The 15085-nt window shown below is 35.6% G+C and overlaps 2 protein-coding genes across 2 annotated transcripts; one reads left to right on the forward strand and one right to left on the reverse strand.

Annotated features, from left to right (window-relative positions):
• Positions 1-255: 255 nt before the first annotated feature.
• LOC114760836 (probable xyloglucan endotransglucosylase/hydrolase protein 30) lies at positions 256-3843 on the forward strand. The gene is made up of 4 exons (XM_028950130.1): positions 256-635; positions 723-823; positions 1001-1209; positions 3172-3843. Exons 1-4 carry the CDS (start codon positions 407-409, stop codon positions 3695-3697), a joined length of 1065 nt encoding a protein of 354 aa, XP_028805963.1. The 5' UTR covers positions 256-406; the 3' UTR covers positions 3698-3843.
• Positions 3844-6191: 2348 nt separating this feature from the next.
• Positions 6192-11859, reverse strand: LOC114760847 (alpha/beta hydrolase domain-containing protein 17B). Its single transcript, XM_028950140.1, has 5 exons — positions 11116-11859; positions 10274-10310; positions 9024-9260; positions 8360-8407; positions 6192-7287 (listed from the first exon to the last, which is right to left on the reverse strand). Exons 1-5 carry the CDS (start codon positions 11451-11453, stop codon positions 6808-6810), a joined length of 1140 nt encoding a protein of 379 aa, XP_028805973.1. The 5' UTR covers positions 11454-11859; the 3' UTR covers positions 6192-6807.
• Positions 11860-15085: the final 3226 nt, after the last annotated feature.

Here is a 15085-nt window from a genome sequence, read left to right on the forward strand (position 1 = left end):
TACGAAGTAAATATGTAGAGGAATTTGTCTCGTTTTGTAAAATACTTCTGAAACCATGGTTTGAAGGTTACAAACACGCCAGGAACTTTTGACCTTGGTTTTGATGTTTTTTCTAAAAATCATAAAGATTATCTCACAGAAAGATATTACAATGTCTTTTATTTTATTCAGATAAAAATTATTTAAAAAAAAGGAAAAAAATTAAAAAAGTGAGACATTAAGAAGGATATTAGACGCGCCAAGCCCCCGTCCCCATTGTCATCATCGTCTTCAATTCTTTTCCGTTCTTCTCTCCTTAGCAATCATTTCGGGTCGTGAGCTTGTGTGTGTCTGAGAGATCGAAGCAAAGAAAGTGGAAGAGTGAGAGAGAAAAACGCAGAGACGCAAACGCTTGAGTTTCGTATGTATGGATCGCTCATGCTGTTTCGGGATAATTCCCAGAACTCATCATCGTCTTCTCTCCTATTGCTCCTTCGTATTCCTCTTCTTCTCCCTCGCCTTATTCCACAACGCCGCGTCGTTTAACCTCACCACCACTCCCTTCGACGACGCCTACTCTCCTTTGTTCGGTGACGGCAACGTCGTTCGCTCTCCCGATGGCAACGGCGTCCGCCTTCTCCTCGATCGCTTCACCGGTAATTTCATCATTTCAAAGGCTCTGCGCGCGCGCGCGAGTGTGTGTTTGTCTGTATTCTGATTTTCGTTCTTTTTCGATGAAACAGGTTCAGGTTTCATCTCCTCCAGCATGTACCAGTACGGATTCTTCAGCGCGAACATCAAGTTGCCTTCGGATTACACAGCTGGCGTTTGCGTCGCCTTTTACGTATGTTTGTGTGCATAATATTTATTTATTTTTCACAATCGAATACATTTTGATAGTTAATTAATCAGGTTTTCTGGAGTCTGGTGAATATGTGAGATTACTGTTAATCACCAGCGCGAAATTCGAAAGCACAGTTTGAGTAATATGAGTATTGCTTATTTGAATTTGTTATAACAGACATCAAACGGTGATGTATTCGAGAAGACTCACGACGAGTTGGACTTCGAGTTCTTAGGCAATATTGCAGGAAAACCGTGGAGGTTTCAGACGAATTTGTACGGTAACGGAAGCACACATCGTGGCCGTGAGGAACGATACCGTCTCTGGTTCGACCCAACCAAAGAGTTTCACAGATACAGCATTCTCTGGACCCCAAGCAGCATCATGTGAGTCTCATCTTAATTTTTCTATTTTTCCTTCTTACTCGTAATAATTATAAATTTAACTTCCTGAATTGCTGAAGATGTGTGTGTATGCCTCTCTCTCTCTCTCTCTCTATATATATATATATATATGTAATCCCAAGCGAAAACTGTGCTGTGTTCATGTGTAAATGGGCGGATGGTGTTTGTTTTTTTTTTTCAAGAGAAGTTTTGGGATGTTTGATTGATCACAGGTTTGTTTGACATAACGTGAGTGTTTGGAATTGCGTGTGGGATGCTTCTACGACTTGTGAACTATCAAATTGGCCAATAGTTTCAACTTTTCATTGCTGAAAAGATGGCTTTAACTTTATTGATGCTTAATATAATTCATTCATTTTTTTTTCGGCTATATATATATATTTATATAAAAGAGGGTCCTTCCCTCCCACAATTATACATAGCCAGTATAAAGTTTTTGTAATTTATACATTTTTCGAAACAACTATCTTTTCCTTCCGAGCGCTTGACAATAAATTAGATTATACAAGTTGTATTTCTCGCATAAATTTTGTGCTTATCCTTCTGAATAGAATACATGTGATATGGGAGGACTCTTCCTTTCTTCTTTTTTGGTTTTTTAGTTATATATATATATATATATATATATATCCACTCACACGGGCACCCAAACGTCACGGTCCTTGGTATTGACAGAATTTTCAAAGCTTTGAATTGGCACTGTGACGTTGAAAGCTTGAATAGATTGTGGTGGTCGTGGGCAAAATAATGATTCTAAATTTTGCTGAACGCCTAACCCATTTTGTGTGGTTCTAGAATACGGCTGAATTTTCTTTAATTTCTTCCTTAAAAGTTAATTTCTTTGCACATGTATTTGAAAGTTGACAAAAAATTGAGAAGGTTATTGATCCAATTGATAGGCCTACACTGTCATATATATGAAATTTTAAAATGTGGAATTATTTTCATGCGCTATGAAGAAGCATGTGAATTGGATTCTTTAGTGCTTTTAATACATGGCGCAGCAATTTTTGTTAGACTACCAAACTAAGCTAGCTCATAGATTCCTGCATTGTTTGGAAAACTTTGTCCCCACATTATTATTTCCTTTCATTGAATTCAAAACCAGCTGGCCCAATATCATTCTTCACATTGGAATATATGCATCTATGCATTTATTGCTTACCAACTTTGCTCCAATTTTTTTCCTCTTTAAAGATAGAAATTATATTAGCTGTAAGTTTGGTGTTTTCTAGAGGCTGTGAGAGATCAAATTTAGAATATTATTTCCAGTAACTTGTATTTAACTTCTAAATTCAGAGTCATACCTGAACGAGGAGTCGTCTAGCGTTACAAATTTTGCCTAGTAAGGATAGTTGACCCCTAAGCGATCGATGAAAGAGAAATAGACTTCCTCTTGCATATAATTAAAAAGCTTAATTAAGATCTCTTTAGCCAACTCAGCTAACTTGTATTGACTTTATCTAGTGTAACAAAAAAAAAACTTCAGCTGCGAATTTCTTATTTTAAAATAATTGACACAAAAGCGGCTCAAACTATTAAACAATTAAACAAACTTGTGTCTAAAATTTTTAGATCGAATCCTTCCTTCCTTGCCTTACCATTTAGAGGGGGGGGGGATAATACAAGTGCCGTGTGGAATCCGAAATCTATCAAACTGGTGTTTCTGAAATTTGTAAAGGTTAATACTATTCAACTTAGTAAGGCATATATGTAATTTATTTTTTATCGCTAATTATTTAATTTGTTCTTATCCTTAATTAAAATTTGCATCAACGCAAGGTGTGTACTTTATGAACTACAAAACTTTAGAAGTTCCGACTTCAGAGGATGAGGATTCTGGATTCTGGATTCGCATGTGTGTCACTCTTTTTTTTCCATGTATTCTCTCTTTCTACTCATTCTTTTTCCGGCATTGACATCTGAAACTTGGTGGATTTGCAGATTTTACATAGATGAAGTACCAGTAAGAGAGGTGAAAAGAAGTGAGGAAATGGGCGGTGATTACCCGTCAAAGCCAATGTCACTATATGCAACCCTATGGGATGCTTCCAATTGGGCCACTTCAGGTGGTAAATACAAAGTGAACTACAAGTTCGCTCCTTTTGTATCAGAGTTCAAGGACCTCGTCATTGACGGTTGCTCTGTTGACCCCATCCAACAAGTCCCCGCCGGTGCTTGCTCCAACCGGCACGCCCAGCTCGAAGCACAAGACTATGCTGTGATAACTCCGGCGCGCCGCCGCGCCATGCGGAGGTTCCGGGGGCGTTACATGTACTACTCATACTGCTATGATACTTTGAGGTACCCTGTGCCGCCGCCGGAGTGTGTTATCATACCCTCTGAGAGACAGAGGTTTAAGGAAACCGGAAGGTTGAGGTTTGGCGGCAGCCACCATCCGCGGCGCTCCAGGCGGGGAAGCCGTACTTCAACGCCGGTGGATGAGAGTGAACAGGCCGATATGAGATGATTGATGTTGAGATATATGTAATGTAAGTATAGAGAGTAAATTTAACTTTTCATTTATTAATTAGTAGAAATAAATAAATGAGTTGATTAAATCTTGTCATATTTGATATTAGTTTGTTCATATATAGCAGGGTAACTTTTCGTTTTTAAATTTTATTCAAAACCTTGAGACTGAAGTTAATTTACTTGAAAATTTCATCCGCTGCTTCATGACCAAAGTTCGAAAATTTATAACCTGCATGTATGCGCGCATATTAAATAGCATTTCAATTGCTTTGAAACTAATTGTAGACCAAAGCAAACATGGCATATCTTGTGTCGGACTTGGACACTGCCAGAATTTGGCCTTTAAAAGAGGGACTTTGGGGAGTTATATGGTGGAGGCATGTGCCTCTAAGTAAGCAGCATTACCAACAATGCCATGTGCATAAAGAAAGAATTAATTGGGTGTATATGTTATATCATTATATGAGAAAACAAAAACTTGGAATATGGACAGCAAAACACGAAAGTGGACAGAATATTTGCGAGAACAAATGGATAATGGACCCAACGGCGTGCGTTTGGATCCCCTCCAAAAGAGACTGAAGCATCAGTTTTGTCTGTCAATCGAATATATAATCTGAGCAATCAAAGAGCATTAAGTCTAAAGGAAGGAGCCTAATCTCTCGTACCTACGGCAAACTAAAATTCGAATCTCTATTCAAAAAAGTATTTACATTTAGTACTTAACATTGCATCGAATAAAATTGTCCTTAGTAGTAGAGTAAAAGCATACCTACGCATGGAAAAAAAAAAAAAGATCTAATCAATATTTATCTTAATGTGACTACTACTTTTTGTACCCAAAAAAATGTCACTACTACTATTATTATTTCAACACAAGTTTGAATCCAAAGCTAATGTCAAAACTCGGTTTAGAAGTAATTTGTGTGTATTGTCATGAAGTGCAAAATAAGTAAGTATTGTTTGAGGTATAAAGATTTGTAAGTAATTTCATAAATACATCATGAATTGCAAAATCAGGGCCTTTCCCATCTAACTCACCTAAATGTTTTCACAAAAAAAAAGCCAATATATTAATATTTATAACAAATCTTGTTATTTACAAATAATCAATAATATTTATTAGACTATATAAGTAAAAAAAAGTGTCTTGTAATAAATAATTATAAATCGAACCGAAATAAGATGGGGGGAAGCTGCTCACACTTTGACCTAAAACAAGCAGAACGTTAAGTTCAAAGAAAAAAGAAAAAGCAAGCACATGTTGGCAGGTTCTTCGCAGCCCTTGTCCTAGCAATTCAAATTAACTTGATAGGAATCCTTGTCAATTTTTTCATTTAACTCAAGAATAAATTTATTTTAGAGAAATTAATTAAGACGATAGCATCAATGGCTTTAGTGTTTTTGGTTTTTGGTCGTCCCCTTAGGATCAACTTGCACACAGTTTTTCACGAGAAAGAGAACACCACAGGGAGGATGGAACCGACTTTATAGGTACAGAATATAAATGCTTCCCTTGTCTCTTTCAAATTTTAATAGCCTATGAAAAGTACTCATAATCCAACCAAAGTACTTAATACTTTTTAGGGTTAAAGTGCACTCAATACCTCCAAGTATTTTTTTTTTGTGCACTTAGTGGCCTAAAATAATTTATAGTGCAAGTTCGTCTTTAAAATAATTAAAATGGTGTACCCATATCCCATAGTAACAGATTTGTCGGTTTGACTGTGAAATTGATGAGTCAGCCTAAGTTTGATCAAAACAAATCTTATCTAGCATGTATAATAAGCATGTGATGTGGCTTTCCTTGTTAAATCTTTTGTTTTGTTTAAAAATTATCTCTGAAATCAGAGTGGCAGGGGGTGAGAACCATCGGGATGACGGAGTTGGATGTGGTGGATCCGGATTCAGGTATAAGCATGGAGCGAGATGGGTCGACCCTTGGTGAAGTAGTTCTTCAGGGCGGTTGCCTCACATTGGGCTACTTGAAAGATCCAAATGCAAACTCCAAGTGCTTCAAGAATGGATGGTTCTACACGGGGGACGTGGGAGTGATGCATCCAGATGGATACTTAGAGATTAAAGATCGATCAAAGGACGTGATCATTAGTGGGGGTGAGAATCTGAGCAGCGTGGAGGTTGAATCAGTGCTGTACAGCCACCCGATAGTGAACGAGGCGACGGTGGTGGTGAGGCCAAATGAGTCATGGGGAGAAACACCGTGTGCATTTGTGCAATTGAAGGAGGGATTGGAGAAGACGCCGGCAACAATAATTTTTAAACAAAACAAAAGATTTAACAAGAAAAGCCACATCACATGCTTATTAAACATGCCAGATAAGATTGTTTTGGTCAAATATAAGCCAACTCACCAATTTCATGGTCAAACTTGCATATCTGTCATCATGGGATATGAGTACACCATTTTAATTACTTTAAGAGCGAACTTGTACCATAAATTATTAGGCCACTGGTGTACCAGAAAAAACATTTAGGAGTGCTGGATACACTTCAACCTTACTTTCTAACGTGTAACCATCTAATGTTTTCGATTTTGAACTATAGAACATGATTTTGCTTCTCATCTATTTGTTGACTCTGTTGTTAACCACTGCTTTCTCCCCAGGAAAGCAGAGACATTTCAAGTCAGTGTCCCACATATCACATATGTCGGACATTGGGGGTACTAGACACGACTTGGCCTGCTCCAAAATTTGTCCTCTCATGTCCTGTTCTTATCCCAGAATCCATGCTTTATACACCAAAGACTATATCGTCCGTTTCCTGCAGCTCCTACGTGGATGAAATGGTGAAGAATCTTGACACCTTATTTATAAATGCTTCAAAATGGAAGACAAAATGCTATTCATCATCGTGTGCCTAAACAGTTTAGTAAAATCTTTAAGATGAAGCTTCAGAATAACTCAGAGGACTTTGGATCTTATAGATTTCCTAAATTTGCCATCCGCTACTTCCTTCGGTTTCCCCTTCGTTCACTGCACTATATTTCAAGGGCTTTGTTATGTGTATATACACAAGCTTGTCAACACCACCATTAAGCATCCTGTTTTTCACTTTTATGCCTCCGCTGTGTTTTCTCACCCATCATTGCCAACAGAAACATTTAATGCAGCAGCAGCGCATCGAACAATTTATATGGCAGCTTGGTCTTGAGCATTTTGTCCTGCAGCAAGGTGGTTTGAGGCATTTCATGGATTTCGGTAACGAGCAACATCTGGAAAAGTTAGGTCTCCAACATCTGGGGGTCCAGCAACATTTTGTGCAGCTGCATTTTAAGCATTCCGGATCCTTTGGTCTCCAACATTTCATTCCACAGCATCTGCAGGTGGAACTGGTGTTTGACTTTGATTGTGCTGTCAGACTTTGACGAATCTTTTTGAGACGTTTTTGGGTTGTCATGTTCTCCATCTCTAAGATAAATCTGCAGAGATGGCGTATGTAATCAGGGTAAAGTTCCAAGTTGCAGTGCCCACCTCCTTTGATCCACAAAGGCTCGTATGGTTCTCTTGCCATTTTCCAGAGTCCATTGCCGTGAAATAAATTGACAACGTCATCCTCTGTACCCTGTATTAATAATTTAGCCAACTTTTCTCAGTTTCCAGTCTATGAGTAATTGGCACTGTAATGGAAGTTCATGCATGGCATAGTACAGATGAACATGAAATTCATTGATGGGATGTAACGATATCTTTTGCATGACTCAAGGTTAATTGAGAAATTGTAACTTAAATGCTTAGTGATTAAAAAAAAAAAAAAAAGGCCTCACGGATGTGAGAAGACAGATTAAAATTCTCAAAGAAAATATGTTGCAGTCCCGCAAGCAGCAACATAGATGTTCAAAGGGGAATGTTTCAAAGAGGAAATCCAACACCAAAGCTGGTGAACCTTCTCCCTCTATTCCTTTTTATAAGAGACAATTTCCTTTTTATAAGAGACAATTTTCGGGTATGATTTGTTTCTGTTTATAAGAGGCACTTAAGGCCATCTCTAATTTTTTGTTAATTTTCCATTTTGTCCCATTTACTGACTCATTAGTACCATTGCATTTATTATCGAGGTAAATTGTTTAAATAGTACATTCTGTCTCTTAGGCTTTCTGTCATAAATAAGGGGCTTTTTTTAAAAGAAAAAAAGAATAAATTTTTTACCCATTTATTATCTCTAGCTAATGTTCACCAACTATTTTATCAATGTAATTCAGTTAATTGTCTCTTATAAAAAAGAACAGAAGGAGGACCAAGTATTCAGGTCAAGTCTCCCACATGGAAGCGAAATATTTCTTGATATCATGACATGGTGCTTTTACTTTTCGCTAATTTTCCTACAATATTTGATGTTCCAACCAGCTATGGCTATCCTATAATCTTTAGTTTTATTAGTCATCTTGAAGGAAGCAATATCTACCCATTGTGTTTCTCATATACTCACACACAGAAAGAGTATTACAGCATTGTGAAATTACTGAAAGGTAAAATAAGCATCATGCCTGTTCATGAAATACCTGCCAATTTTTAATTATGTCAATTCCATATAAGCAAAAATATTTGGAAATCAAAGATAGAAAGGCGTACTATAAAAATGTCTTGAACCAAATGCAAAGAGGCAAAGTAATATGATTAGAGTGCATCTTACTCACATGTATTACGAGTACAGGGCACTTCACCTTCTTTATTTTGTTGATGTTCTGCAAAGGTAAGAAAGCCATTACACCAGGATCATAGCAGAAGATGCAGAAACCAACATACTCTTTCAGTTTCCTTTTATTTAAGGAAAATTTTTTGTTCCTATTTACATGCCACTTTGCAATTCCAAGACAATCTTAATTACTTTTTCCAAACATAACCTTATATTAGTATCCTCAATTATTTGACATCACACACAAGTTACTACTCTTTGTAAGGGGCATATTTGGAATGCAAGTGAAAATTTTAACATCAATTGCCTTTCTTAATCTCTCCGCAAAAACCTTAAACATCATATAAAAACATACGGAAGGAGTATGATGTGAACATTAATAACCTCAAGCTAAATGCATATAAAATATGGAGGCCACCAACAAAGTATTGGGTAATCCAAGATTCCAAAAATTAAGGTCTTGAAAAGTGAGCCTTCTTTAATCTTTCCTCTGTTCTCTACCAAATGTATCTAGTCATTAGTCATTAAATTTCTTTATATTTTGTAGCCATGTCAAACAAATTAGACGCCAATTGTGCATGCTTTAGCTTATGCAGTGCTATAATACCGGATTACCTAAGTTTCACCAGGTGTTAAATGTCCCAGTGTAAGTTAGACAGCTTTACCTTGTAAATGTCAAAGCAAACAGTGAACTTGACATGGCAGAGCACACGAAGACCAGAAAGAATGCCACTGTGCAGAACAACGCCTCTCAACCTTGGCAACTTAGACGCCAAGTGCAGTGTTGGCCCACTTCCGACTGACTGTCCATACAGGATCAAGTCTTCTTGGCTAACTCCATATTGAGTCTCAAGGCATTCATATATTGCTTCTATATCAGCATATGTGTTGGATTCACTGGGCTGTATTTTTCACAGCAGTAACACCATCAGTAAAAATCAACAGCATGACATTCACAGAACAGTTTTCCATCACGAAACAATCTAAAGAAAGAGACCAGCATAGAAAAACTACTCCTCCGGTTCTTAATATAAAACCCATTTAACTAACTTGATTAAATTAAGAAAGTTAGGTAAATTAGTTAATTATAAAAAATGTGACATGTTTTTTCTAAAATACTATAATCATCTTTTTTAATACCCCTTCTTCCTTTTCTATTTGATTATGGTTGAGGGAGTGTCTATAGGGGTAATTTAGAGAAAATTGATAAATATGAGAAATGAGTCTTATATTTAGGACTAAAACTAACTTAACAATTGGATCCTATATTAAGGACTGGAAGAGTATAACATATTTCAGAAGCAAGACATAAAGCAAATCCGAAAAAGTCAGCAGGAGTCTTTAACTAGTGAAAAAGTTCAGACATTGAGATAAAGACATCATCAACCAAGTCAAAGAATCTACATTCAGAAAAGATGAACGCATAATAATGCATTCAGAATGAAATAATAGAAGAGAGATTATAATTGGAAAGATGAGGTTCAGGTCCCACAGGTAGTCATATTCTTTTGTGTCACCTTCTCTCTCTATTTCTATTACTAAATACACAAATTAAGAGATTCAACTTGCCAATTTGACCTTCAAGGTTTAGATTTTTAACCGGCGAAAGTAGAGGGTATGCCTTATGTGTTCCATTATTCATAAAGCAAACATTCCTGTGGATCTGAAACTTGTGTTCTGTCAATTAACTGTTTGACGTCTCACTTCTTGCTCATATTTAGCTAGAATGTTAGATAATCTGTTTTGAATTCATCACCTATCATATAACATGTTTCGCACTGGATTTATCAAGCAACACAATTTTTCTAGCATTTTTACTTCATAACCCCCTACAACTCAACTCACGCGGCCAAATACTAGTTGTTCATAAAGCAAACATGTGCTTCAAAAGTTTTCAAATCTCTCCAAGTCTTACCTTGCCTGTAGAGGCCCCATATCCAGAGTAGTCATATCTGTCCAAAAACATTTGCAGAAAAATATTATCAATTCAAGTGTTTGAAAATTAGCAGGATAGCTATGAAACTCTTGAAACGTATGGAATCCGATTGCGTCCAAGACCAGGTGAACATGACAGTGCCAGTCAAGTCAAACTTGTTCGAAACGTTCACTCCTTGGAGAGAGAGAACCAAACAACGATGCATCATTATGAACATATTTCGGAAACGTTCACAAAACGCACATTGAGCTTTGAAGAGAGGGAAAAAAAGGAGCGTCCTTTCAAAATACAGACAAAGTTAGAGGGTTTGAAAAGGGAAGGTCATAACTCCTCCAACGGCACGAAATACCAAGGGAAACGCTAATCCTTATCCTATCTCCTCTCATCAATCAATGCAATGGTTAAAAGGGGAAAAAACCAAGAAAGAAAGAAAAACTCTCGATTGCTACTTTATTCAGAGGAGAAAGTAAATCCAACGAACGACAAAGAAAGGTCTGAAAAAGACTGTTTTGCACTAACTAATAAATTCAACCATCTTCTTTCACCCCATTCACTTCATCTTTTACCTTTAGGCCAGCCACCAAAACCCACGCACTTTTCCCTTTGATTGGAAAGCAGAAGACATTCACCAGATCTAATTCCTGGTTTTAGATCCAAGCTTGGGTAAACACTAAAAAAACCCCGTGAAAAATACACACACATATTCAAGGCAACACAAAAGGGTCAGAGAACGCAATACCAGGAGCAGAAAATGAACTAACTTGAACATGTTTTAAGTGATTAAGGATGCAAAAGTGATTAAAGAAGAGAAAAGCACTAACCCAATGATGTTAACTTTAAGGTTGACCTTGAGCTGCACGAAGAGGTCGTAGAGTTGACCCAGGTCAGCAGCATTGCCGTGAGAGTAAAGCAGAGTGAGGCGAGCGTAAGGATTTCTGAGGTAAAAAGCCACAATCTTGTTTCCAAACTTAGTGCCCACGAACAGAACATCCAAGGAAGGATCATCCGCGTAAGGAATCGGCATCAGCATGGAAGGCGACGGTGACGGCGGCGAAACCACCATAAGCTTCCCGTCGGCCCCCTTCTTGAGTTGGTAAGTGGGCGGAGACGGCGGAAAGAAGGCTAGTTTCGCCGCTAAGTGAGAAACCACACAACCCATTCACAACCCAAAAGAAGGAAATCAAACAACCCCAACTCATTTGACCGTCAAAGACACTGAGCTCATTGCTGCTTGTTTATGTATCCATTGTTATCTCTATCAAGACCTCTGCTTTGTATATAACAAGTTCCTGGGCTAATGAGGAGACATACAGTGACAGTGACGAGTGGCGTAAGAGATCAAAATGGGTTGTCTGTAAAAGAACGAAGGCGATGGTACTGTGAAATGTGAATTGAGAAGCTTGATGTTGTGGGGAAGCGTGAATGTGAGGAGAGTGTGAGAAGCACCAGAAGGGGAGAGAGAAATGGCAGAGAGAAGATGGAAGGAAGGGAAGAAAGGACAGAAGACATTAATTTCAAAATTCAGTTTATAATTTATGTGCGTTTCTTCATTCTTGTCAGCGCTACAGGAAGAAATGCAGGGCTTGCAGCCGCGGAGACAAATTTTCTTTAATATATATATTACGCTTCTCGATTTCTCGGGGGGGAAAAAGCAAAAAACAAACCCCTTCTTATAACAATGTACTTTGCAGTCCAGTTGTTCAAAACTATGTTTACGTTATTTTGATTTAAACCATTGTTTGATCAAATCTAATTTTCAAAAACATTATTATTTCTAAATAATGATGATCTTTTTAATTCTGTAGCTACTAATGTCTATCGTTTAAAGTTATTTAAACTCAAAACATGTGAATTAATAAAATTTTTAATTAATAAAATTTCTCCCATTTAAAAGAGTGGGAAATAATATGAAAAACTAAGTGAAGAGAAAGACTGAAAGAGTATGAAGAGAAAAATAATAAATATCTAGTTGGATGTAGCATCAAATAAGTATATAATATTTTTAAAAAAAAAAGTTGATTAAATTTTGAATATTTGAATGAACTAAAGCTCTAATAGCTCTCTTTTAGATTTAGCAATCTTTTGCTCACCAACTTATGTGACAAGTGGGTTCTTAATTTAATTAGTCTTGCACTAGTATGAACTAAAAGCCTAGAAGTAAATTAAAAGTCTAAAATACTATATATATATATATATAATAGAGAAAGTATGATAAATTATAAATTTTTGCATAAAAGTATAATAAATTAAGGTGCATAATATTATACTAAAAAATCAAAATGTTGGTTTAAATTATATATAGTACATTATAGGAAATATATTATTTATTCTTATTCTTATCATTTTAAAGAGTTCACACGAACCATGAAATCAATGAGCAGTAAAATTAAAAATAGAATTAATTGAACTTTGTGAAATAGATAAAACTGTGGTCGGGAGAATTTAACATTCATGTCGCTCAATTTTAATTTTAATTTGTTGAGATAATGATGTCTGTATTGATTGCTAAAATTGACTTGATATGTCTTAAAAAAAGATAAATAAAATAAAACGAATAGAAATTTCGAGAATAAATTGATTCGAGCAACTTTTTTCAAATCCCATTCAATAAATAACAAGTGGATAATGTTGAGTTAATTTTAAAAAGAAATGAAAGAGACCAACCACAGCCTCACAAGTCAAATGAATCAATCATCCGATATTAACAGTAATAATACACTGAACTGATTAGATTAATATTAACAAAAAACAAATATGATCAAATCAGAACGTGATATCTTTTGATCTGCATAAAGAAAAATAGAAAAACACCAAGAAGCTCGAAAAGAAAGAAAAATATGACTTTGGTTTTTGGTTGGTTACATCAATATATATATATTTTTTAAATTGGTTGTGATTGATGCCTCATTCACTGAATGCCGACATAAGTCATAACTGGGGCTAGCTCACTCTAACGCATGCATCCAAATAGTAATCTCATGATATGGAAAGGATTATAACTATAATATGTGACCAAAATTGGCAAGCAATAGAAGGCGACTATTTGCGAAATTGCCTTGAATAAAATTATATCTAATAAGAAAATATTTGTGCTTAGCTGAAAAAAAAGTGGCTATTTTATTATGTAATGGGTAGGACTCAAATATTTTATTTGGATCCTTAAATTAGACCAGTTAACTATTCACCCATTCAGTTCAGTCAAGAATTTTAAATGAATTCATTTAGTTGGATTATGGATTTTTTTTGTTAACTCTAAAATGATGTTGTTTTAAGTTTTAAAAAAAAAGGACAATCATTTTATTTCGTTGGATTTTATGTAATTTATTCTATACGCTTGTCTTATTTTAGTATAAACCAATATTTTTTTAAAAATATTACTCTTTTCATCGTTAAATATTAATATTGTTGAATATTTTAACTAGATTATATCAATTTGATCATGATTCAGTCGAGTCTCATTAAACTGATGCCTCGACTGGTTTGAATGTTTAATAAGTAGTCCACTTTTTAGTAATTTGCAAAAACACTCAATATTATAAGCATTGTTTATTGACATTTCAAAGTCAGGGTAAGTTGGGTTTTATTTAGCAGGAAAATCTTCCAACATAATTTTGTTTGTTTAAAACTCAAAATCTGACATAAGACATGTCGAGTATTCTACCTCTCAATGTGACTGCTATTATTATTGTTTTTCAATGTAAATTGCGTTATCAAAAATAGATGTGATAAAATATTCACGATTTATATTTTTTTTTTTATGTAATCAATGACAATACATATGGAACATCTTGATTTAGCACCAACATTTGGACATGAATAATCAAGAATCACATATGTTGGATGGTGTGGGGTTTCTGGGGAACACAGTTTTCTAATTGTGTGATCTTATTCTTTCTATTTATTTCAATGTTTCGAGTCGTTAGCCTTTCTCAGTGTATTCTGATTGGATTGCTCTTTAAAGAAATTAATAGAGAATGTGGAAGCTGGTGTGGCTGTGGTTTTAAACTTTTATATATGCTCATTAATTTTGGATAAGAAAAGAGAGGGCCCATTACTTGTGCATTTTAGGTCCCAACAATCTGTGGCTCTCTTTAATTCCATAAACATTAATTAAGTAAAAAATGAAAAATGTTTTTAGGAATGAGAGCAACACATTCATGGCTGACTAGAGACTAGAGAGAGTGACATGGCACACACTTCAATAGAATATGGAGAGCAACTTAGCATGGCTTTGTTAGTGATTTCAGCTCATATATCAAATCACTCGGCCAAGTGAAATGGGCCAGCTTAGATTAGTTTTTTAAAAATAGTTTTTTTTCAAGATATTATTGGATATTAAATATGAGCATTTCTTTCAATAAAAATTTAACCATTGATTTGTGCATTGTGAAGAACTAACTTTTTTTATCCGACCTAGCCCCATTTATGAAAAAGCCACGCTTAATCACACATGATAATACTTGAATGCTGGAGACCTAGATTATCCAGTATAATCACGAACCTTGTTAATATAAGAAGGCAGTGTAGTAACTTCGCATTGCGAGTGTAGTTTTGTACTATTGGAATTTCGAGAGCAGACTAAAGCCATTCGTTGCTTAATGACATAGATACTTTTCTATAAATGAAAGGTCTTTCATGAGTTTTTTTTTTTTTTGAATAAAAGGGCAGATTTCAATTCATCAAAAAAACACTGTACAGGAGAAAGATTTTACAGGAAAATTCTTTACATTGTGGTCAACTTTAATTCTAATGTCAACAAGTATACTTTCTGCTGTTTAAGTCTCAGAGGTA

The sequence above is a fragment of the Neltuma alba genome, unplaced genomic scaffold (assembly GCF_004799145.2).
Source record: "Neltuma alba isolate B1F8T4 unplaced genomic scaffold, ASM479914v2 tig00011027_pilon, whole genome shotgun sequence".
In the NCBI taxonomy this organism is placed as follows: domain Eukaryota; kingdom Viridiplantae; phylum Streptophyta; class Magnoliopsida; order Fabales; family Fabaceae; genus Neltuma; species Neltuma alba.